Genomic DNA, 27,327 nt, shown 5'->3' on the forward strand with positions numbered 1-27,327 from the left:
ACGCTTTTTTTCCCCCCAAGACATATAAAGGACCTTGTAATAAGAATTTAGAACTCTCTTTATCTCAAATTATTATTTAGAAATCCACAGGAATTGTCAGTTGTACATGAGGCATTCATGTCTATTGTATTTTCAACTGTCAGCATCATCTGCTAACTACTGATGAACAGAGATGGTTATGAATGAAGGCTCCTAAGAATTTGAATCTGACCGTGTCTATCTACCCAGAGAGAAATCTTCCATCTTTACTGGTAAGATTATCATGGTGAGGCACTGGAACAGGTTGTCCAGAGATGTTGTGGATGCCCCATCCCTGGATGTCTTCAAGGCCAGGCTGGATGTGGCTTTGAGCAACCTGGTCTAGTGGAAGGTGTCCCTGCCCATGGCAGGGGGGTTGGAACTAGATGATCTTTAATGTCCCTTCCAACCCAAACCATTCTATGATTCTATGATCATTGGCATAAATTAACCACAGATACCTGCTGGATTATTTGCATGTGAAATAATCCAGCTGATTATTTCTGAGATATTTAGATTTTAAAGAAATTATCATTCTCACTTCTGAGCAGTAATACATGAAGACATAACCTCGATTAATTATTATTTATTTTTGTACTAACAGTAAAGAAAATTTTTGAATTAAAAAATCTACAGGAAGGAAGTTTGTTCCTTTCAAATGTGTTTTGATTGAAATCTTGTACACCAGAGATCATCCAATTTTTTTCCTCACAGACCATTATTATCATTTTTTGCTGAGCTACTTTTGAGAAAAGACTAAGTACTCTCCTAGTATCTAGGAGAAAAAAGTATTTTCAGCTATTTCCATACCTTGGTTCAGCTGCAGTTAGCAGAAGTATTTTGATCTAGGACAAATCATGTTGCTATTCATTAAATGAAAAATACATAGAAATATATAATTCCTGATAAAAAAGTAGTATCTTATAGTAGCATCTTAGGGTGTGCAAATTATTTACAGCAGCAGAATTCTTTCATAAAAAATGTAATTTTTGTCTCCTTTCCAAACTATTTTTTTTTTTTTTTTGCACATTGGCAAACTAATTCTTTCTTTGTTGCTTGCTAGTACTCTGTGTTAGGAGTTGGAAATGCGAGAACATCAAGTATGTTTCTTTTATGGACCAGCAGTGTCTAAAACCAATGCAGTCAATGATATTTATATGTTGGAACAGAAATTATAATATGTATATAATAGCCCAAATACCTGTTTTGTTAAAGTTTGTTTGTTAAAGTCAGGGTCAGCTAATTTCCACTCACATGAAACTCGCAAAAACATAGGCACCTTCTGCTTTCAATCTACATCTGGGTTCTTCCAGATGCTGAGTACTCATGCATTGCTCAGGCAAGAATCAATATTTAAGCAAATACTCCAATAGCAGAATTTCACAGAACTATTAAAAACTTAACCACTTGCATCAGTGCTTATTTTATCTGCTCAAGTGTAAAGCAAGTTTGTTAGAAAGATTTTTGGGGGTCTTGTTAAAATATTAGAAATATATTTTTACAGGTGTATAAATTTTGATCTCTTTTATCTTGCTTTGTTAAATCATAATGTGAGGCTATTTTATCTTTGAAGTACCTGGAGAAGGTTCTTGTCCACAAGACTTTAAAAGATCTCCTGTCTGAAGGTAACAACAGAGTAGCTTTCTGTCTCCAACAGCGTAACAGATGGGGGCAGGGAAGCTATCAGCTCTGCCATGTGCAGAAGCTGAGCATTTGGTATGGGTCTTTTAAGCACCTATTCTATAGATCAAAAAAGGTTTTCAGCAATAATTTTGTTGAATATCACTTGTGTGGCTAAGGACAAGGTCTTTTTTCTTTTCCTTAGGAGGTCAAGCTCTTATAGGGGTCATCCAGAGACCAAACGAAAAAGACTTTCTATTAAATTCTGAGATTGAATTGTAAACAATTAACATTAGTTAAAATAATAAACAACACACTAAAGAAAGACAAGGTTTGCATAAAGCAATCATAACAGTCAAAGTACTCTTTTAATCCAGCACAGTGGAAAAAGACCTTTAAGACTGCAACACTGCTTGGATAATGTGGAATTCATGGCAGTGGGAAAAGCAGACATCCAGAGGGAGTACAGAATACCAAGTGTACAACTTAATAGAAAAGCATATAGAGAATATGGCTGAACTTGACAATGATCAGGCTCTTTTCTAGTGGGTTTATGAGTCTTTATATAAATACTATAACAGTGTCTGTGGAGTGACAATAACTTGTGATGACACACATCACTCATAATGACATACTTTAGTCTCCATATATGCACACAGAAGCATCGTTTATGAATTAATTATTTGCACTAATTCCAGTCAGAGGCTTCTGACAAGACCAAGAGCAGGTGAGCAAACAAATTTGCTGCTCATGGTAATGGATATCACTTCCACTACTAGCATGGTATTGAGAACATGAGCTGAATATTTAACAGCATCTGGTTGCTAACCTGCCAATCTGTTATGAAAACACTAAATGTAAGAAATGTCAATAAAGAACACTGCATTGATTTTTCTCTGTATTTCCCATATCAAATATGATCTTGGTTTAGGTGATGGTTCCTGATTTGAAATGTAATGGATGTGTTGTGAAGTGTTGTGGAATCCACCCTACTCTAATCCACACTTGGCTAGAAGTTTCATAAATACTTGTCTTTACTTTTGTGTACTCTTATCCTGCTAAACAAAACTATCATTCCACTGTTCTTTCTGGCTCCCATTAAAGACTGATCATATTGGAATAAGAAAACTCAATAGGGACTTTGTTCCTAAGAGCACTCTACTGAAGGTCTTAAACACAAAGAAACCAAGCTTGCCATATAAAAGTGAGTATTGTTAGTTTTTTAGGTATGAAGAGGAAAAAGAAGAGTGAGTTTTGAATAAATAAACCAATGCACCAAAGTCGTTAATATGTAGCACTACATTTTAATTTTCAATGTGCTTTAATTAACCTGAATTTAATAGAGTTATTAAATTGTGGGAAAATTTGAGATTAATCTTTTCCTTTAATTTAAACTAGGAAACACAAACCAATTAAGCCTCCAATAAATCAAATGCTTGAGGAGAACTCCAAAGTTTAGACATATTTCTAAATCTCAATAAATGACCTTTTTTATTGATTATTTTATCTCAGCTCCACCAGCACAGTTAAATGAATGAGATTTATGCTTTCTGTCAAATACAGTCTCAGTCACATATTTCTAAGAACTTGTATAGAAACTCAACTATATTAGACAATGATTTGATACAGAGATTCAGTTTTCATGAATGTAGTTAGTGTAAACAGCAAAAAATCACTATTCACTCTGAATATAACACAAATTTCTAGAATACTTTATGAGATTTTTCTATCTCAAGATATCCAAGTCAAGTTTTGTACTTACAGTAATGAACACTGTCCCTCAATAACCTAGTCACGGTCTGGTTAAGACAGGGGAAGGATGGATTGTGAGGCCCTTTATTTTACTAGCAAACTGAAGACAGAGGTGTGTCATAGTTACACCCGAGAAAAAGACAGATTTTTAAATGGATAACATTTGTCTAATAGTTGTTTCTCCTTTATTTATATGCCATAACTTATATTTAGGCTACTATAAAAATCAAATACTGATGAAGTGAGAGGACTTAAAGCAAAATCATTCTCCTTTAGGTAAGAGATGGTATCTTACTTCTTTCTTTAGTTCCTCTTTTGGAACTAATGGAGTCTGCAGAAGTTTTTCTATGTTAGCTAGTTAGATATCAAACTTTTCAGATTGGTTTCTTTTTAAGTATTTGAACAATGCCTAGCAAAGCTGTTCACAGTCTTTGTTGTGAGCTTTTGGTATGGCTGTAAAGAGGAAAAATGCCAAAGAGCAGCGCTAAACCATCCTATATTTCTGGCCACAGTATTGATCATAGAAACGCTGTGCATACATATCTCATTCACAGAATCATTCTCAGATAAATTTAAGGATTTTCAGCCTCTAGAAATGTTCTAGCATGGCTCATGCTACGGTTATATATTATATGCTTCAATTACTCCTTTTTCATTACAGGATAGACATTTTTCTTCCTGATGTATTTCACTTTTAAAAAGTTCAGTCAGTTCCACAGAGGTCTGAATGCCGCACTGATTATATGACTCCACTACATCTCTTTCAATTAATTGTTTCCTTAGAATGAGACATAAGCCAAGATGGTGACACTAATAAACACTATTCAAAGAACGAGAATCATTACAAGAAAGAATAGGACAGCACTTAGGAGTAAACAACCCAGTTTAAATGGACTGCTGATTAACTTGTTCAACACTGAAAACATTTATGCTTACATTTACAATCACTTAATTCTAAATCTCTTCTGAAAGCAGGCATTACAGTGTTTGGAATACTTCCATGCAGCGATTGCTTTAATGTTTATTTTACTGGACCCCATCTGATCTAGAAACATTAGGACTGTAGCAGAGTGAAAGGTCTCCTGCAGAAACCTCAGTTTTCACTTAAGAGAAGGTACATATTATGTATATTAATATGTATTTCTACTTACTCACAAACTGCAGGGAAGGACAAACCCACAAAGGCACTAGACAGATATTCTGTATACATTTCATTTGCAACTCCTTCCAGGTAGTATTTCTGCCATGTATCCTCCTCAATCTAAAAGAAAGAAACACAGATGCAGAATTCTGAGTAAAACCAAAGACTTTCATCAAAATTTACAAACAACTGCTTAAACATCAATCAGATTTTAAGTAAGTCAGTAGACTGTCATGGCAATTAAGATTTGTTATTTTACAGGGTTGCCTGGAATGCTTAAAAAAAAAAGACTCCATGTAGTCAGTAAATCAAGTATCCTATGTAAAAATAATACACTCAATTTTTGGCAAGCACATTAAGCATGAGGAAAAGTAAGGTTGTAGAGAACTTGAGGAAAAGTTTCTCAATCTTATCTTTCTGAAAATTCTCTAAAGAAATGGTTGCATTATATTGTTAGTTGAGTGTCTCTAACAGTGTTTCATTTATTTTTCACCTTACTTAGAGGCATATCAGCAGTCAAAACTCATCATTTAAAATTATACATTTTTTTCTTCTCTGCATCTATCTGCTTCTTCACCCAACAAGAAAAAATGAGAAAAATATTGAAACAACAGTCATCATGCCTTAGGACAACAACTAAAGAAAACTTTTACTGCTAAATTCAGAGATCTTGTACTGTTGAAGTTACGAACGAAAACAAGTCAGAGGTGCTACACGACCACCAAAAGCTCAATATATTTGCCTAAGCAGAAGTTTCTAGTGATATTTGAGAAGTGCATGCAAATCCCATCCAGCTTCCAGCTGCTGAGCTAGGATCCATGGATGCCATGTCATACCTAAAAAGCTTATGTCTCAGGCACTGTATGTCTTTCAATTAGCATCAACCTAATTAGGGTAACTGGTTCAAGCCGTTTAGTATCTGATATAATTCAGAAAAGCAAACACTAGCTCGCTGATATGACTGGAAATACGGCATATGCAGAAGCTGTTCACTGCTGAAATCTAAGTTCTCTTTACAGTAATTTGTGCCTTCATCCAAAGTTTGTTTGAAATGTGACTGTCATTTTCAATGATACCTTCACAGACAAACTACAGAAGCTACCATAAATACACAGACTGAAATATATAAAACTTCACATTAAACAGTAGCTTCCCTATTTATTACATCACATTAAAATAGAGTAAAAATTTCAGCTACGATGGGAGACACCTGCGTGTAATTTTGGCCTTGGCTTTATTCAATAATTGTGCTATATAAATTGTGCAGAGAAATTCATATTTGTAAGAATCATACACAGCACCACAAATATGTATAACACAGTATATATAAAATTAGGAAGCAACATGTCTGTTACATCAGACTAGCAAAAATAATGCAATATGTTTATTTTTTTCCATTTTACATTACTGCATTTTCATTAAGCATCTCTCTGACTAGATAGTAAAACACACAAAAAGAGGGAGATTGAGAGACCAGAGATTTTTATTTTCTTTAATAAGGCACATGATTTTAAAGAGCATGGAAATTTTTATCTTATAATTCAGTTCATGTATAAAAACTGATTTTACTCTTTGCAAAAAAATAAACTCTTAGGTGCACCATTATGGTTTTCTTACAGAACAGAATGTGAGACAGTATTGAGTTTAGATGTAAAGGCCAAAAAATGGAAATAATTTGAAAGTTTTTCCTTTTTTAAATATTGATAGAGATTTGCAAAATCTGAGAGATTGAAGTATCAAATGCCAACTGATTTGAATAGAACTTGAGTAACTATACATCTCTCAAACATTTCACAAATTTTTCTTTTTCTGATATCCCCAACTTTCCCCAAAGTTCAGTCTACAGCTTGCAAAGAGATGATGAAACTAATCTTGCAGGAAACAGAACTGCAGCCAGGCCCAATAATCAAGTGGCAAAAAACCAAATGCTCTAGGAACATCCAGCCTCATGAATTAGTGCAGGAAAGGCTCAAGTGCTTTAACCTATACTGCTGATCTTGCTGGTCTAAAGTCCCAGACCCAGTGTAATGGCAACTAGCTAAATATGAACTAGATTTGGCGTTTTTTCCCATTACATAGTGAAGTCTCAGCATTTCAGAAATTCTTATCAAATAATTCAGCCAAATAAATGAACAACTTACTACGGCTTTAAAATTTTGTGCAGCTACATTACTGCCCACTATGTCAGATGTCTTGGATAAGACATTATTTTAACGGTATGAAATGCCTTATGGTACCAAAACATAGGCTTTTATATTCTTTATGGTAAAGGCATTACAGTATGTTAGGAAGAGTGTGCAGTTTATGATGAACCTATATTCCAAACAGCAATATAAATGTACATCTCTGTCAGTATTCAAGAAAAGAAATTAATACATGGGCTGTAAGTGACTTGGGTAAAGGTGTCCAACATACTTTTTCAGCTATTTGGCAATAAATCAAATCAAGGAAAGCATCGTTAAGCAATAATTTATCTTGTTTTCTGTTGTATCAAACTACAGCTGGTTTAAAATGTCATTAAAGCAAGAGATTATTGCATAGAGTGCTTAAAAGAAATCTCACCATGCAAATTCAAATATAGATAAAAATTTAAGATGGGAAAAATTAAAGCACATACTCTAATCACCAGACAGTTCAGTTCTGTGGCCAACAATATACTCTATGCATTTATATTGGATGCAGCAACTGGCCTTCTACCTCATAAATTTAAAAATTAATTCATGGCTATATAGATGTCATTTAAGACTTCTTTCTGGATATCAACTGCATTTTTCTTTTAACTGGTTTGTTTACATTGTTGTTTCATTAATGGTACTTACTATTATTATTCTACTCTCAATTATGTTTCTACACAAGATATAATCAGATAAAAATGCTAAGTGTTTAACAAAACTTTAAAGCTATGTAATTAATATTTGGAATTTAAAATTATATTTTTAGGAACTTAAGACCTTATATGCCTTAGGAAATAAAACTCTTATGAGCACAAGCTGTAAAAGTGAACTATATTTTAAAAACAAAAGCTATGATTGTTGCTGATTCCTAGTCATTCCCTAAGACTTCAGAACAGATTTTTCTTGTTGCTTTTTATAAATTTTTATTTTTTTTAATTTTCTAAAAATTTATAGTTCTGTATATCATATCCTTACTCCAGTCTGAAATCATGCAGCTCACAAAACCCCATAAAATAAGAATTCTATAGAAATGCAGTGATGTTCCTCTTCCCACTCCTTTTTTTTCCTGTTTTGTAGAGCTGACTGCATCTCCACTTCCCCTGCCTGCAGTACTGCAAGTCTCTGCCTGGACTCTGCCTCTTTGTTTATCTTCTTTTCCCTATCATTATCTAACATCACCCACAATACCAGCAGAACTGTTTCTCTAGGCTAATGTTAGGTAGATGTTTCTTTTTACTTCTCTCAACTCCTTCATCCAAATATCAGCCTACCTATTTGACATGTACTGGAGGATGTATATCCACCAACTGACAGCGCTTTCACTGACAGTTCTTTATCTTACTTCCCCATCAGTGGTGTTACCACCTCCCCTTTCAAACTCCTTTTAAGCTCATTCTATGCTTAAATCATAGAGAACTCTTTTTGTCCCACTAATTAGGTTAATCTGTGAAAAAAAAGTCTACAACATGTTAGAAAAAAATTCACCTTTAAAAGCTTTAAGAGACAGCAAGATTAATTCCATGTCAAACTAGCATTTGATGGATAGCCAGTATCAAAAAAGTACTGCCATACACACTAAACTCAGAGAGCAAAACCAGGATTACATGATTCATTACCAGGAAATTAAGCAACAGCCACATTAAAAGGCTTTAGAAAGAGAATTACAGTTGAGCTTCTATGGCAGCAGCAGCACATGTCAGGAGTGCAGTGTCCTAACAGCATATGTAAGAGCTACAGCTCTGCTAACTTAAAGAAGCATTTTGATACCACGCCCACACATAGCTTGTATTGAAATGCTACAGTCATCATGATGCTGAGCTTTTCAAAGTCTTTTACAACACAAAAGCACCTGTTCCCAGTAATAGCCTGGTCCACAACTTGTTTAAAACACTTTTCTCTTCTGATTCTGAAATGTTTAGAATTATTGCCTGAACAACACAAAACAAAAAGGAACAATATTGTGTTTTGGCATAATTATTTAAGTTAAAAAAAAAAAAAATCCATTTCAGATTATATCACAGAATTGTAGGGGTTGGAAGGGACCTTCAAAGACCACCTAGTCCAACCCCCCGGCCAAAGCAGGCTCACTTAGAGGAGGTTGGACAGGAACGCATGCAGGTGGGTTTTGAATCTCTCAAGAGAAGGAGGCTCCACCACATCTCTGGGAAGCCTGCTCCAGTGTTCTGGCATCAAAGTGAAGTAGTTTTTCCTCATCTTCAGATGGAATTTCCTGAGCTCCTGAGTTTGCGCCCACTGCCCCTTGTTTTGTCATTGGGCAACACTGGAAAGAGTCTGACCCCATCTTCTTGACAGTCTTTAAATATTTATAAGCATTGATAAGATCCCCTCTCAGTCTTCTCCAAGCTAAACAGACCCAGCTCTCCCAGCCTTTCCTCATAAGAAAGGTGTTCCATTCTCTTGATCATCTTTGCAGCCCTTCACTGGTCTCTCTCCAGTAGTTTCTCATCTTTCTTGAACTGGGAGCCCAGAACTGGACAAAGTACTCCAGATGCGGCCTTACTAGGGCAGAGAAGAGGGGGAGGATAACCTCACTGGACCTGCTGGCCACACAGGGTATCATGCACTCCAGGATATCACTGGTCTTTTTTGCCAAAAGAGGATATTGCTGGCTCATGGTCAACTGATTATCCCCAGGGACTCCCAGGTTCCTCTCTGCAGACCTGCTTTCCAGCAAGTCAACCCCCAACCTGTGCCAGTGCATGGGGTTATTTCTTCCCACGTGCAGGACTCTACATTTGTCCTTGCTGAATTTCATTAGGTTCCTCTCTGCCCAACTTTCTAGCCTGCCCAGGACTCGCTGTATGAGCCACTGCTCATAGTTTTGTGTCATCAGCAAACTTGCTGAGGGTAGACTCTGTCCCCTCATCTAGGTCGCTGAACAAGACTGGGCCCAGTAATGACCCCTGGGAACACTGCTAATCACAGGCCTCCAACTAGACTCCTTGCCCCTGATCACAACACTCTGAGCTCTGCCATTCAGCCAGTTCTCAATCCACTTCACTGCCCACTCATCTAACCCACACTTCCTAAGCTTACCTATGGGATGTTATTGCAGACAGCGTCAAAAGCCTTGCTGTAGTCAAGGTAGACAACATCCACCGTTCTACACTAATCCACCCAGAAAGTCATGCCACCATAGAAGGCTATCAGATTGGTTAAGCATGATTTCCCCTTGGTGCATCCATATAGACCACACCCAATAACCTTCTCCTCCTCTACATGCTTAGAGATGAAATCCAGGATGAGTTGTTCCATCGCTTTTCCAGGGATGGAAGTGAATCTGACCAGCCTGTATTTTCCCAGATCTTACCCTTTTTGAGGACTGGTGTGACATTAAATGTCATTATTATGTTACAATATTAAATAAAATTCACATATCGTTATATCACATTATTAAATATTATTATTACTTGTACATCCTATTATTATTTTATATTACAATGTAATTTTCATTGGAATTTAGTGCGACACATGTCTCTTGGACAAACTATTTTCCAATATTAAAAAAAATCTGAATTACACATCTCTTTTCACAGGACTTGTATAGTATTTTATATGTTCACATTTTTATCCTACAGGCTGATAACTAATTTGAGATTCACCAATCTTTTCCCCATATTAAACTAGTAAAAAGACATTATTTCAGGAGAATGTTGTAAAGAACAGAAGGATTGGAAGCTTTTTAAGAAACCAGGCTGTTGATAGGCTGCCAGGTAACCAGTTACTTTAGTTCTGGAGAAGTAAACAACTGCAAAAATAAATTGCAGTATGGAGATGTTCCAAATCATACACTCATTGACAAGTGGGCTGCAAACAATCAAGAAAAATTCCTTCCATAGAAACTGTTTCACCATTCAGAGTCCATGTGGAATGCTAAAAGGGAATTGCATTGTTTTATTCTCCACCACACACAGAGAAGTTACATCACATTTTTTATAACCCTTTTATTTATGTGAAGCTTGCAAATGTTGCTGACCAGCAATTCTTTATATACAGAAGACAGATAAAATGCAGGCTTGGTAAAAAATGAGTAATGATAGCAAGGACATGTTTGTGATTTATGGTCTATTTTGTGGCTTTTTCTTAGATTGACAACACCTGGTGTTGGGAAAAAAAACCACCACACCACAAACTTATTACGTGTTTCTCCTTTCTACTTCCCTCCCTTGCTTGCTTTTCTTCAGGCAGATGGTTTTGTTTTGGAGGAAGGAACTGCAGATCAGACCTGCAGTAAAGTGCTCACCCTTAGTCAGGGACCAAGAAAAGACTGGAAAAAACCAAACTCATTCACAAAGCAGTGATCAAGCTTCATAGATACTGGTTAGTGTTAACTTAACCTTCATGAAGCAATTGGAATGTTTAGGATAAATTCTGCTACCTGTTATTGCTGTTATTTGGGATTCTATAAAATATTATTATAAATTATAATAATAATGGAATAAATATGAGCTTTATATATTATCTCTGCCTGAACCATGTTGTTTTCCCTGTGATTTCAAAGAGGCATGGTCACCAGCCTGGTATTTTTTGAAAGGCTAATCTGCTAGAAATGAAACTATTACTAAGAACCTCCACTATCCAATATACTGCTTTCCCAATTCCTGCAGTCTTGCAGTTACCATGAGCTTTTATAGAGTAACATTACATAGATAAACATCATCAGATTCTCTCATAACCCATGTCGGTAAGGTACTAATTTCAAAATCCTTCAAGTGAGACTGTGTTCTTGACTAATTTAAGACTTTGTGATGATATTATAAAGTCTGCTGCTGCAGTTAATATCAAAAATGTAATCACTAAATAAATCTGATTTTTCATAGTATGTGTTTATTCTTCTTTAAAATACTTATGCATTATTTGAGTTATTGTACAGTCAATGTCTGGACTTAGCAATATTTATCCACTACTTACCTGTACTTATCTATACATTAGGTTGCCATAACTTAATTTTTAATGTAGAGATGAAAAAAATTGTTCCATATGCACTTATGAAATGGATGTTTCTCATTTCAGTTGCCTGAAAACAATGGGGAATACTTAAATGTTATGTCAAATTCACAGAAGCAAAAAAAGATTAATTTGGGGTGAGTCTGCATCAAGATGCTACTAATCAAGGTTACCACAAATGTCGTTCAGTAAAACTGTGAACATTATTTGTCTGTTTAGTGAAATTTATACCTTGATTTCAGGATACCTGAAAAAATTGCTGTGATTACAAAGATGAAAACAAACCTGATTTCAACTTGAAAAAAAAAAAGAAAAACCTATGGTAGTTTCACTTTTATGGTTATAAAGATAATTTTGTTATTGTAAATAATTACTGGTTTATCCTATTTCAGCTCCTGACAGCAGCATCTGGATCTTTGTATGTTCTACTTTTGTACAGTATGGACTAATACAGTTGAGCCAAAGATAGATTTCATTTCACTGTTGTATGGTAAGGCTTCACATGTTGGCCTAAAAAAAGCATTCCAGCAAAAAGCATAAATCAATCCGTATTAAGTATTGTCAGTTCCAGGAAGCCTAATGTGCTAGTTTGGTTCTAATATGAGACTGACACCAGGCTCTATCTCCTGTTCATCGATACCTCTGTGGATAACTGCCAGTTTGCAAAATTAGGAAGTTAGATCACAGAATCACAGGATGGTTTGGGTTGGAAGGGACCTTTAAATATCATCTAATTCCAACCCTCTTGCCATGTGAAGGAAGGGACACCCTCTACTAGACCAGGTTGCTCAAAGCTCCATCTAACCTGACGTTGAAACACTTACAGGGATGGGGCATGCCATTCCCAGAAAAAACTATTATTATTTACACAAAAATACTGTTGTGATAATAAAAATTGTGAAAAATTCAGTGGTCAAAAACTGCTATGGATTGAGTGGATTTGTGTCTTTGCTGGCAGAGTAATTAAAGCAGAAGTTAGTGCCAGACAATATTTATAATAGAATGAAGCGTAACAGAAAAGCTGCAATGAGGAACAGCACAAGAACACAAGAAGGCATGAAGTACACAAATGCAACAGCAGTGAACACTTCAGTGTGGGGAAAATAACCAACAAAAAACCTTGATATTACTGAGTCCTGTGAGCATTTATTCTTTTCCCTTTTACGTCTTCTCATTTCTGGCATGTTACTTTTGTTTTTTATTTAGCCTCATACATAGACCTCTACAGATGTTACATACTGTATAATTTTTGAATGAAGACACAATAATTGATCAAGGACAGTTTTTTAGTTGGGTGTCTTTTTCTCTATTTATTTACTTAATTATCTCTATTTATTTATTTATTTAGGGCCTCCTTCTTTACTTATCATAGAATGGTTAGGGTTGGAAGGGACATTAAAGACCATCTAGTCCCACCCCCCCTGCCATGGGCAGGGACACCTTGCACTAGACCAGGTTGCTCAAAGCCTCATCCAGCCTGGCCTTGAACACTTCCAGGGATGGGGCATCCACATCATCTCTGGGCAACCTGTTCCAGTGCCTCACCACCCTCTCTGGGAAGAATTTCTTCCTGATATCTAATCTAAACCTCCCTGATTTCAATTTGTACCCATTACCCCTTGTCCTATCACTACAGGCTCTTGTAAAAAGTCCTCTCCCAGCACCCTTGTAGGCCTCCTATCAAATATTGTACATCTCAAGCATATCTCCAAGCAATGACAAAAGGCACATCTACATGCCTTTCCTTACGAAAAAGGAGCATCTGTCTTTATGAAATACTTCCCTTTGCATGATACCGAATAAAGGCTTTGCAGGTCATTCTGTCATTTTTATGCCTGAAGCTAAATAACTAACGTATTTCAAGCTGCTATTACAGCAACATGAGTAAATGTAATATTCTAGAAAGATAACAAGACAGTATAATTAGTGCTTGATGCAGCAACCACCTATCTTCTACTGGTGACCACACTATAAATTATTAAGAATAAGTACACAGTATTTTCTTTTGATTTTGATGTTAAGTCATAGCAAAATGTTATCACAGGATGCTGTGTTGGTACAAACAGAAAGAAGTGGGGTTTTTTTGGTTTTATTTGGTTAGTTGAATGTGGGGTGATTTGTGTGTGTGTGTGTGTTTTGTTTGCTTTAGAGACCTTTAAAAAACTCAAGAGGAAATTTTGAAAATACCAACAAAATTTTAAGTTATTCCAACCACAGCTAGGAAGAAATTTAAAGAGAGTTTAGGCAACTGTTGGAACTCAAACACAATGTGCCATACCACCACAGTGACTTGAATCTATAGCTCCCAATTTCCTCTCTAGTACTGTAAGCACGTGATTATCTTCCCTGGACTAGGTTACACCACTATTCTGTCTCCTGGACAGTCATAAAACAAATTACCCACTGATTCAATAGCCTGTATGAAGAACAGCTGGAAAATGACATAGTGTATCCCACGAGAACAAATCTCATTTTCATCTGTACCTTTGTATAAGTCACAATGCTTCTCTGCCATCCTCTATCTGTATAGAGATACAATGTTATCAGCAAATATATTTACATAACACAGTAATTTCCTAGGGACACATAGTGACAGAGAGATGAAAAAACAATGTACATCTTGCAAGCATAACCATTAGTATTGTCAGGAAAAAAAGCTAAACTGTTAATGCACCCAGTCCTACCCCCGGCAGTGTAATTACCAGCTTTGTAGCCTCAACTGATCTATCTCGTTCATAGCATTTGCTTCTCAGTATAATGACATAAATAGTTACATGATAGATTGAGGATATCTGAACCTGGTAATGCTATATAATCTCTTTTGTCAAGATCTAAGTCTCACTACAAAGACAGAGAACTAATGCTAGAGTTGTAGTGTGACCTAGGATCTTGCATTTTGAAAGGAAAACCAGGGAGATAATGGTGGGGAGTCTTTATAAATATTAAGGAAGTTACACAATGAAAATTCCTTCACAGCACAATGAAAGCAGCTGTAAAGGCTGCTCCCTAGCATCGAATAAGCTCAGCTCATCACCGACAAGGAAAGAGAGCAAATCAGTACAAAGCTTTTGAGAATAATTTCGGATGTTTGGATTAAGTTCATCTGTATCAAACTAAATATTTGTCTAAAATATCAAAACCAGCCCTATCTGACTGAATATTAAAAACCCCTCACACATAGTAAATTAATGAGTTAATTCTATTAACTGTCTCTCTAGAAGAGCACCTGAATATTTCAAGTTCTGTCAAAGTGATCTTGCTTTATTCTAACAGCCTATCTTTTTTGTTCAGCATACGTGTCCCAGTATTCAGTACTTTGTCTAAGTGCACACAGTTCAGAAATTCTAAATGATCTTTCCAAAATTATAAGGTTCATAAAAGTAAATAAATAAATTAAATGTTGTATAAACAACCTGAAAGTTTTTACCTATTTCCTTTCTAAAACAGAGATAAAATTTTCTCTTCAAAGATGCCCAGAAGGCCATGTAGAGAAATTTTTTACAAAAAAATGCCTAGGAAGTATAATCTTCACAGAAGCAATTTTCTTGAGCCCTTTCCAAACAGTTTTCATCTACTTGCATCTAACACAGCGACTCCTGCCTCACCCCAGGCTCAGAATGCCTCCAGGGCTTCCTGACATATAATTTGGCAATTCTCTTCTCAACAGTATGGTGGGTTTTATTCTAACAATATAGATGAAGGGGAAAAAAAAAAAAAAAAGATGTAGTACTCTCAGAATATTCTTGATTGGTAGTTGAAAAGAAGTTGTACATTGAAAGCAATGTATTTTACACATTTCCTCATGTTCGCCAATAATGCTTTTTCAGTCCACTCAAATTGCTTGATCTGTCTTTATTATGCCTTCAGATATGGATATCAAAATCTGACAGATATGTACTTGGCTGAAGCAGTTCATACATTCCTAACAAAGAGTGAAGCTTCTTAGATTTACAGTGTTATAATTGAATTTTCTTAAGTATTATAAATTAACAACTACCTCTTTACTCAATTCCATTGGCTGCTTAAATCAAAGTTAACAAGTATCCTTAGCGGTATAAAAATTTTACCACTTCAGCCAACTATTCCCACATTTCCTTCAGTACACAAGAAATTTTTGTAAAACTCGTGAAAAGATTAAGTTTTATAAAACACCAAATATACTAATTAAAATTAGCCTAATTTCAAATGGAAGATATATACACTTTTTCATTGTACATACTGATGTAGACTCTTGTAGTAAGTTAAAGCAGAGACAGTATTCTTGAAATACAATGACACCTAATTTTTATCTACTATCCTGGGTGGCTTAGAACTTGAAGGTATACAAGCTCTACTCGTAATACTTGCAAATTTACAAAACAGACCACTGTTTCTAACCAATCATAAAGCAAAAGACAGATTGGTGTTGTCTATTCAAAATTATTAACTGAAAATTGAGCTCCATGTCAGACTTCAGTCCCAGACAAATATATTGATGCTACTTGTAAATAGTAAATGATTTTCAACCCCAGCCGCTTTTAATTCCTAGGCTTAATGATTAAAATATTGTACTCAGGCAGACCTTTTAGAGATTAAATGTCTTTGGGAACAAGAATATTTGGTCTAAATCCTGTGAAAACAATCAGGTAATCAGTTTATTATGTAGAAGAACTTTGCAATAATTTGAGAAGTCGAATCCCCTCCCCACCCCCATTTTTGAAGTTCTGCTTCATTTGAAGAACGTCACTGTTCATACCCTAGACTCATACTTCAAATCAATACAAAGCTGCCTAGGTGGCCACAAATAAACAGCAAACCAGTTGATGTGTTCCATCAGTGAAGATAAGCACTTGACTGGTGTAAATCTGTGTGCCTTTATTATGTCTCTCTTCAAGCCTGCACTAGGAAGGAATGTAGTGGGAGAAACGGGCACAGCTGCCAAAAGAGCCCAGAGAAGATTCCTGCTCTCGAAGTAGCTCAGAGGAGACTGCTCTAGATCTGGAATAAGGTGTACCATCTTACCAACAAAGCAAAGACAAATCTAATTTATTTGTGGGCTTGTGTTACACTCAAGAACCAAGTTCCACATTTTATTAATTTACACAAAATACTGACTCATATTAGCTTGCATGGTAGTATAAAAGGACAGAATTTGACTGCCTCTGCCTTTTATTCTATTTACTTACTCCCTGCAATGCTTTTCATATGGGTAGACTTCTGGTATAGATTTGCTAATCCAAACAATACAGAAATTGCAGTAGAGTATTTTCATCTTTTTCTGAGGCAATGCAAGTAATAAAGAGTCCCAATTCCTTTATTAATACACCAAGGATAACACTCTGTGCTATAAAAAGAATGGTCTACTGAAATACAGTTTACAGGTGTAAAGTTGGGATTGTGTTTTTTTTCTTTTCTTAAATCTCATTTGTTGTGAAATCTATCTTTCTTCCTTTACATTTTTAGAGAACCTTAATCTTTTTGAGCTGAGTTTCTTTCTGATCAGTTTGGTGCCAAAGAGACCATAAAAGATTCCATATGAGATTAAATTGCTAAAACCAAAAGGAAAATATTAGGAACAAATATAATATTTTGAGGTTTCTTAGTTTGTTTTACCTCTAATACTCGGCAGACTGTTTACACAAATCATTTTGCCATAAAGTAACACATAATGAGTTAAATGTGTGCAACATCACAATCAATCATGTTCATTTGTGTTTGACTGACCAAACATTTATGGCATATTAAATCACTTTCTAATCACATTATGAAGGAGGAGGAACAAACACACATTTCAGGCTTTCTTTAAAAAATACAGAAGTTACAGTACATTTTCCTGGCAATCTCCTAACTTGTGGGAGAGTCCGCTAATAATGTTTGCCCAAGGAATTTATGAAGGTCTGACAGTACTTAAATTCAGTGATCTAAATGCAAAGGAGTGGAAAGTCTTTTAGGGAATGGACATCTTTCTTTTCAATAGTCCTTTTCAACAATTCCAATCAATGTAGCTGCTCTCCAATACACTGTTGATTCACAACCACCACTCAGTACTAGTTTTCTCTTTCAAATACACTTTTAAGAATGAGACAGCTTCGAGAAAGAACATCCTTTCAGCTAAATAAAGAAAAATAAGAAATAAACCTTTAGCTGTCACCAAATGAGTTGGATGCTCATTTTCCTTGCCTGGACAATTCATTCTTAGTTAAGCAGCAGACATTTTAACCAGTACTAACAGAGTCTGGTATTCTCCCAGTACACTATATGACAGCATTCTTACTCTCTCTGCTACCGCAAGATGACATCTGAAGTAACACAAGTTAAAGTATGTCTGCATCCTATTCTGTTTATAACTCTCTATAATCACAGATACAAGGGCAAAACCGACATTGATAGCTTCCTCCAAATCAAAATCATTGCTCTCATACTCACATGTAATCTGGGTATTGCCTGGCAAAGCTGAGCTTTCAGCTTAAAACCTTTCATCAGTGAGATAGTCCAATCTGTCACTGTACTGAAATTATTATAAAAATATCTTATACTGTGAGAAAATATAGGATTGAAGGTGGGTAAGATAATGACATAAGTGGTTAGATATAGTTTCTGGGAAGATGATACTTAATACTACATTTGCAGCTTTTAACTTGTCTAAACATTTTAACCACTAATCCAGCCCATAAATGCACCCCTCTGTACTAGAGATCCCCCATAGTCAGATATTTGTACACTTTACCACTTTCTGAATCTGCAGTTTTCTTATTGCAAGTTTAAATTCAGTATTAAAATAATTTGCATTAAGACTGGGACTTCTAAAGATAATGATACATTTGGATGTCCTTGAGAGAAAATTGGTCCCTTCTGATTTTGGAAAGACAGAAGCTGAGCCAAAGTTTTGGGCCTACTTCTAATTTCAAGAGCAAGTTCATGGTGCTGGTTTGACTGGGATAGAGTTAATTTTCATCACAGCAGCTATCATGGGGCTTGCATTTTGGATTTGTGCTGGAAACACTGTTGATAATTCAGGGTTGTTTCAGTTACTACTGAGCAGTGTTTACAGAGACTCAAGGACTTTTCTGCTCCTCACCCCACCTCACCAGTGAGTGGGCAGGGGGTGCACAAGAACCTGGGAGGGACACAGCCTGGACCAGCTGACCCCAACTGACCAAACGGATATTCCAGACCTTGCGGGGTCATGTTCAGCATCTAAAGCTGGGGAAAGAAGAAGGAAGGGGGAAATGTTCAGACCAATGGCAACATTCTTACCAAGTAACCATTACATGTGATGGAGCCCTGCTTTCATGGGGATGCCTGAACCCCTGCCTGCCAATGTGAAGCAGTGAATGAATTCTTTGTTTTGCTTTGCCTGTGTGCATGGCTTTTTCTTGACCTAACAGACTGTCTTTATCTCAACCCACAAGTTTTCTCACTCTCTTCCAAGTCTCTCCCCCAGCACACCAGGGGAGTGAGTGCGCAGCTGTGTGGTGCTCAGTTGCCGGCTGGGATTAGACTGCAACATTCATAGAACAGTAATTTGGATACATTAGTGTGACTGTTACAGATGTTTGAGGCTCCTGAGATGTTTGTGTTACCACAATGGACAAGAGTGAGGCAGACCAAATTGACTGGCAATATGAATGAAGTTCATGAGAGATATAGCTGTCTTTTGGGATATAAGTAGAAAGGATTAATATCAAAATGACCATATGCTGATGAGTCATAGACAGTGCCCAAATTTGGGTTTACTGAAGTTTTCAAGAACGTGAATAAAGAGACAAACATTCTAACTGAAGACAGCAAAGTGCAGAGCCCAGGCTAGTTTCTATGTTGAAAACTGGCTTTTTTTTTTTTTTTTTACTGTATGTAATAGTCTGGAATATTTTTGACACACAGGAGTCTACTGTCTCCAACTTTTTGGAGATCTCCAACAGATACCTTAATAAGAATTTCAGGACTTCATAAGAATTAAATAAAGACTCACTGCTCTTCACTGATATGTGCCCCTCCATGAGAATAGTCCTGACTTTCTCACCTGAGGACATTAGGCTCTTTTTTTTTTGCTTACGTGTGAAAGGAACTTGAAGCGGACCAAGACCTACCTTGTATTCCAGTGTTTTCTGTCCTGTTAATAAAACTCATAGTATTGGAAACCGATCATACTTTGTGTTTGGAATCAGTGTCCCAGAAAGGCACAAGGGAGGAAGCACTGATTGTTGCAACCAAGGCCTTGGTCTAGTGAACAAATACAGCTGCTATAGAAGTCTAGAAATAACTGGGTTAAAACTTTGCCACATTAAGCCCAAAAGAGATCTTTAACTGAGGAGAAAAAAAAAATATATATACATGAATGATGTTGTAGGAAATTCAGGCTTCAGTTCCTACACATGTTCCTTATTCAGTCTCACAGCCAGAGGTATACTAGACACTTGATGTAAATGACCAAAATGATCACTCCTTTTTTCCAGACACTTTGTTGCTATATGGGACATATATATCGTATTTTTTGTTTTAGCAGCAGGAGTTTTTCACATAGATAAACATATGTTTTTTCTAAAACTAAACACAAAACACCAGAACTATCTCTCTAGAAACGGATGATGCTTTGAATGATCATTTAAAGGCCAAGCACTTGATGAATAAAAATAAAAATACAACTTGACAGAAACTGGCTCATTGTCCAATTTGCAGCAGACAACTTTTGTATGTAAGCATGTGTGTGTGGGTTTGACTGTTTTTTTATTTTTGTTTTTGGGTTTTGGTTCCCCCTCCCCCATGAAGCGCATTAATGCATTCCTATCTGTTCCATATTTGAGCCATGTTTTCTACTCAGCTCTCTGACAAACTGAATTGTGGATTACTAGATTCTAATGAGACAAGACATTACCTTTATGAATGACCTCATAGAGAAGAGGTTGGCTAACATTGTTGAAAGGCCTGGTGCCAGGCAGCTCTGGGCTATGAAACCCAGCTTGAGTTCAGCAAGACAGATTGCATCATCCCCCTCTTTCCAGTTCCAGCTTGGGATATTAAGCAGATGAGCCTGGAACACAAACAAACAAAACCCACTGGTGAAGAACCAGAAAGACTTCCTCAAATACAAGTACAGCACTGAAGGAGATAGCAGGGGTTTTTCAACTTTTTTTTTTTTTTTTTAAACTGGCTTCACTTTTTCTGAGTAGACAGAAGCACTCCAAGTATTTTAGAGTCTATACTAAGAGATGTTCAAAACCTACCTATTATAGGAAAAAGCTTAAATTTCTCAAGATATATTCTGGCTGTGACACTTTGCCAGGTCCATTCTCACACCTGAACAAACTACAGATTGTTGTAAAGTTTTTCTTCCCTTCTGTGTATTCCATTTACAGTACTTTGAGCTACTTTTTGACTGATAAGGCATATAAATAATACACAGGAATCTAATATAACCTACATTACAACTTTCGTGAAGCTGCAACCTTTATAAGACATAGCCATTTAATAAGGTATACACCATCTTCTGTTTTTTCTATCTCATTCCTTTCGCCCTGTGCTGAAGGACAGTACTTGACTTAGTGAAAATCCAAACTTTTTCCTAAATTTGCTGATTATAAGGATAGAATAAAGATATCCAGTATTGACACTGGCCAGTTAGATAGATATTAATATTATTAAGTTATTGGCATAACTCCGTCAGACTCTCTCTTCCGTCTGTCTTAGAGAAATGCCTAGACACAGGGAAACAGGCCTTCATGCTAGTTTCCCTTCATAAGTTAATATTACAGTTCAGCGTTTTGATAAAGTTATCGTTGAAGACACATTCGTTGGAAATACAAAGGAAATACGCAGTATTTAAAAGATCTTCCCCTCTGAGCCTGTTTAAAGCAGAGAAACACCTTGGTTTTAATCCTGTATTATATAAAAAGACAGCAAGCAACAGTAATTGTCCTTGTTCTAGACAATTAGAGGTATAAGGTGTTACTAGCAGTCAAACCTTCTGAGTACCCAGCCAAGCTTTTTCCACAACACTGGGCAGTGGTTGATGCTTTTAGAAATAAAAAAAGAGGCAGGTCACATATGAGTAGTCTGTCCTCTAATACATTCTTCCTAGTCCTGTTAGTCAGCAATTTATGGACTTTTTCACTTCAGGATTTAATGAATTGACTTCATTGTATTTAAAGGGCACAGATTTACCATTAAAAATTTTCCAAACCCCTTTCCAAAGCATATTTATAATTTTGATCTCCACAATATTTTTAGGAAAAAATTCCACAACCAGATTAGGTTTTAAATTAAAAAAACCCACTTAATTTTATTTATTTTGCACCTGCTACTTGGCAACTTCAGGTCTATGTTGTCATGCAAAAAACACAAAATCACAATAAATCTCCAATAAGAGAATAATACTATGCATTTATTTTTAAAGTATCCACAAAGAACTGATTTCAGATGACTTGCCTAGAGGCCACCAATTCATTTTTGGTGTAATAAAATGTGGCAAAACTTAGAGAAGTTGGGTGGTTAAAAGCTTATCTGTCCATAGCAACTATGGACATTGCAGCTTTGAGAAACAGACCCTAGGCAATTAATAAGTGCCAGAGGATTTTGATAAGGTCCTTGTATATATACATAAAACTGAATTACGTTGTAACTCGATTACATGGCAAGGTTATTAGGACCTTTTTTTGTTTGGAAATAATGCTTACTATTAGTGGAGATAGAAAAGTTGTGTATGAACGAATGCAATGTAGCAACAAGCTCTGGGGAGAAACATTGCTGGTTGCTGCCTTACCTTATTGTGATACTGCAACATCTGAGTGATAATTCTTATCTTCGGATGATAATTCTTTATTGAAATAACTCTGAAAAATAAAATTAAAAAAAAAAAACACACAAACCAAAGGAACTTTTAGCGGGTATGATATTTGGATAATGTATCTGAATACCTTTGCTTTATTGTATTGTCAAGTCCCAAATCAAAACTGTATCCTCTTACTCATCTAGCTGTAAAGCATACCAATTGAAGTCAGACCAGAAATCAGCAGACTCATAAGACTCAATGCCATAATTGTTTACACTAGTCTTTTGTAGAAAGTATCTTGCAAACTGCTGGTCTGGTTTGTGCTTTGACGCATATCAAAGCTACAGCAATGAACATATTAAGAAGGTCATATGCATGATTTTAATTTATGTTATCTTTTGGAAAGAAGAAACAAGTCTTGCTTTTAAATTTCCTTTTCTGACTGAATTATTTCATTAGAAATTCAATTTTGCTGAATTAAATTAATTTAAATGTGAGAAGACACAAGACAATGTCACTCTCAAAATAACACTTTTGCACATTATTACATTAAATGCATTAAATCTACTAAGAATGCACTAATCTGCAACTAGAATATTTTTAATGTATGTATGCAATTAATGTAAAAATGAAGTTTCTTGCGCTGAAACTCAAAAGCATGTTGTGAAAATAGGCATATTTAAGCCCTGCACCTTCCATAGACAGATCTCTTGCACCCAACAAATTTGTTCGAGGACCAAATTTTTTTTTTTTTTAAATTTCTTCATTCAATTCACAGCATGCAAACATCTGTAAAATTGGTCCATAACACTGGCCCATCCTATGTTTTTAACATTTTTAACAAATCCTTGACATTTTAATTTTAAACAGAGAGACTGTTTTCATTAAAACTATGGTTGTATGAACAACACACAGAAACATGGAATGGTTCAGCTCTAGCTGCCATCTTCTGACTGACTCTTTCATCTTGTTCCAGAGAATATAAGGAGGAAAGCAGGACAAGATCTGATGGTTTCTAATGTGATAAGTGCTTTTTCAATCAAAATAAGCAATGTTTGGTCTTCAGTGTAAAAAAGGAGGATGGAGCTGAGACCGCTCTATCATTACCATCATGAAATATATACCTTGCTTCCCTCCAACCGACAAAATTACTTGTAGAAGCAGATACAAGAAGTAGCAAAGAGGTATGAAGTGATTCAGGCTTCTTCTGTCCCATTGTTCAGCTCATGCAGTAATGCACTCACGTAACATTGTTGCCACAACATAACTGCATTTAATATTGGGACAGCATTCAGCTACGAATACTTAAAACCTAGGTACTGCAAAGCTTGTGTTCCAAGACTCTCTTCCGGCATATTCTTTCTAAAACTATGTTAAAACACTTTAGGCAGGAATTTAGGGTCTCCTTATCTCTGAACTTTCAAAACAATTGGTCCCATAAAAATACCCCTGCAATATTCTTCAAGCGCAACAGATCTGCAATAAAACTGCGTGTGGCTATAACCTATCTGGACACCAGAAGTTACCTAATTAGAATTAAGAACCAAAACCCTATTAAAAAACCTATTAAAAACTAATGAGTTTACCTCATAATATTGGAGGCATCTTCAGCATCTGGGTCAGCGCAGTATTTATTGGCAAGGATTAGGCACGCATCTGCTGACTCTATCTGAGACACCAAAGAAAAAGCAAACATGAATAGCAACCTCTCTTTCCAGCTCTTCTTTCATCATAAAGTATTAGGGAATCCAACACTGTCATAATGAGTGTGAATGTCAGTTCTTAATACTGCTAATCAAAAAATGTCTCAAGGCTAATGCGAGTAATGATAACAGCTTTCATACAGACATAGCAATTTCTTTGGGAATTTAAATACCTTCCTATTAGAGACAGGAAGAGGTGGCTGAACTGATGATTTCTAATCTGAGCACCATTTTTAGAAAGCACGAGGAGAACTGATCTGTTCACACAAACTTTAGCTGTATTTAACCCAAAGCAGATGACAAAAGTATTTTTCAGTGTATACAACCAAATACCAACACAAAGAAGGGTGGAATACAGAACACAAAATACCAACACACAATATTATGGTCATAATTATAACATTTTTTTCTCATGAACTAAAACAGTGTGTGTTGGGCTACAAAATGTTATGCAATTTCTGCAGCCAAAATGGACAAAAGATATGATCAATATTCAAGACAGCGTTACTATTGTACTAAAATATTCTTGTTTTAAGCAGCCGGTTTACATTCCATTAAAAAAAAAAAAATCAACACAAAAAAACCCACCAAACACACAAAAATATACACCAAAAACCAAACCCAGAAACAAAGAATTAATGCTATATCTGACAGCCTGCTTTTTTTTTAAGCTTCATACTTTGCTTTAAGAGTACAAAATAATTTACCACAGAGAATTCTAGACAATAAAACCATCTCATTTTAGCTACTAAATATCTTAATTTTTTTTCCAAGACTCTAGACAATAGAAAAAGGGTTTGACAGGTGAAAAATTATTTTCTAATCATTCTGATGAAGGTAAGACAATACCATTTTAAGCAATTACTGTAAGAGAATGTTCTATTTTATCAAACATTAATGTAAAATAGACTCTTGAAATAAACCCCAATGAAAAATTCATAAAGAGTTCAATGGAATGGCACACAATGTATCTTAAGTCATAGTTTTACTGTAGCTTTGTAGATCTAAAGATACAGGAAAACCAAGGATAGATATATTTATTAGGCAAGCTAATAGAAATGAAAGAACAATCTTTTGGGGTTACACGAAGAAGAGTTTTATTGCTTTTTTCTAATTATACAGTTAGTACTTTTAAAAAAGTCAATTAGCAGGAAAACAGAACAGAGCTGTTACCTTCACTCTCGCCAGGTCATGGGGATTAAGGACTGAACCCTGATAAAATTCCACCTGAGTGAAGTGTCGTTTAAAAAGAGCTTCCAGCTCAAGGTTAGGGGAGATACTGCATAGGGAAGATGAAAAAAAACCACATGAGCAAATAACAAATCATTTTCCATAACTGCTCCATTTCCTTCATTTATAAACCAACCCATTTATTTATTTTAGGCATTCAGACTTCTGCTGATGCTTTTCTTGTGGCGTGGAAATAGTGTCTAGCACTAGACAAATGCTATACTGTTTTTCTTCCTTACTTCTGTCTACAGCATTTCTGGCCCACTTCATTGTGCTTCTCTACAGGTTCATCATTTGTCAGCTTTTCACAGACAGCAATCCAGAAGAATTGGTGGAAACATTCGAAAACATCCTCACGCAGCATTCTCCACAGAAATTTTCAGCAAGACAATCATCCTCTGCATGTCTCCAGCATTCTCAAAACAGTTGATTACATAAAATAAGAGAGCTCAATACAAAAAACACTAAAAGCTGAAAACAGGAATGCTATGGGTGGTTCTGAGGCCTCCAGGAGCTACAATTAAAACATAACTATGCTATGACTTTCTGTCTCCTTTCATTTTGCCATAAACAAAGAAATAAAAAAGGATCACAATACATTACATAATGTGGCAACAACCTTGTAAATAACTTTTCTAATACCACTCATTAAACAGAAGGGATTATCAGCTATATAGTAAGTGCATGAGATCTTTGTTATGTCAGATGCTAAATTTATTAAGGAAACAGTTGTACACAAATATTTGTCTGTGAAGGCACAGAAGAAAAGCAGGCACAAAAAAAGCACTCAGGTGCTCAACTCCCTTCATATACATTTGCAGTTTCCTGATTCTTATCACCATGCATTTTCACTGTAGAAATCTGAATCTCTGCTTTCCTCTACCAGTCAATTCTTGTTATTACTTACAAAGAGGAAACAAGAAAATAAAGTATGCATTTACTTGAGGATATCACCTTTAGTTTGCTTTGCAAGGACTAGATAACAAAAATTCTGCAAGTGCTGCTGATTCTTAATTTTTCAGCTTCCTTTGTTGAATCATCACAAATGATTCTTTAACTTTTCAGTCATTTTCTTTGCCAGGAAGAAAAGCGTAGAACTTGCTACTAAACGCAAAAATATTCGTCATTCATAGCTTCTAAACAGATGTCGTTCCGGAGCAGAAAAGACCTTTCATATTGTCTCTCTCTAGTACATGACTATTTCTAGGAACTGTTCCCACAGGTACACCCGTTTGATGTTGTATTACGTGTAATGCGGAGCCTGTAAGAAACAACCACCACCTTAAGACACCTTTCCAAATCCCACATCAGAAAAATTAAAGAGACTATGTGTGTGTAGGTGTGTGTACACAGGTAAAAAAGCAGTACCAATTATCATTGTGCGATGAATTTCTTTTCTATCACTGTGTCTGTAAAGTAGTGCATCTCATTTATATTAAAACTACATGAAGAATCTGAGGGGCTTTCTAGTGAGGGAGTTGGGGGAAGTTCTCACCAAGCCACTTTCAGTCACTTATCAGCAGTCCTGGCTAACAGGGAAGGTTCCAGCTGAGTGGAAGTTAGCAAATGTGACCCATCTACAAGAAAGGTCAGAAGAGGAATCCTTGGACCTACAGGCCTGTCAGTCTGATCTTTGTCCTGGGAAAGGCTATTGTGCAGATCATTCTGAGTGCCATCGCACAGCACGCACACGATAACCAGGGGATCAGGCCCAGTCAGCATGGGTTTATGAAAGGCAGGTACTGCTTGACAAACCTGATCTCCTTCTATGAAAAGATGACCCACTTAGTGGATGATGGAAAGGCTGTGGAGGTTGTCTACCTAGACTTCAATAAATCCTTTGACACTGTTTCCTACAGAATTCTCCTGCAGAAACTGGCTGCTCATGGCTTGGATGGGCGTACTCTTCACTGGATAAAAAATTGGCTGGACCCAGAGTGGTGGTGAATAGAGTTAAATCCAGTCGGTGGCCAG

The 27,327-nt window shown here is 36.1% G+C and overlaps 1 protein-coding gene across 1 annotated transcript in view; it reads right to left on the reverse strand.

Annotated features, from left to right (window-relative positions):
- KCNMA1 (potassium large conductance calcium-activated channel, subfamily M, alpha member 1) overlaps nt 1-27,327 on the reverse strand; it is a gene marked incomplete at both ends in the record, with an annotated part of 146,241 nt that overhangs the window by 96,516 nt on the left and 22,398 nt on the right. The window contains 5 exons of the mRNA XM_010153889.1: nt 4,542-4,651; nt 20,528-20,683; nt 22,412-22,481; nt 24,007-24,089; nt 25,297-25,402. Of these exons, the coding sequence (XP_010152191.1) occupies nt 4,542-4,651; nt 20,528-20,683; nt 22,412-22,481; nt 24,007-24,089; nt 25,297-25,402 (525 nt within the window). The remainder of the gene's footprint in view (nt 1-4,541; nt 4,652-20,527; nt 20,684-22,411; nt 22,482-24,006; nt 24,090-25,296; nt 25,403-27,327) is intronic.

The sequence above is a fragment of the Eurypyga helias genome, unplaced genomic scaffold, assembly GCF_000690775.1.
Source record: "Eurypyga helias isolate BGI_N326 unplaced genomic scaffold, ASM69077v1 scaffold5886, whole genome shotgun sequence".
Classification (NCBI taxonomy): Eukaryota; Metazoa; Chordata; class Aves; order Eurypygiformes; family Eurypygidae; genus Eurypyga; species Eurypyga helias.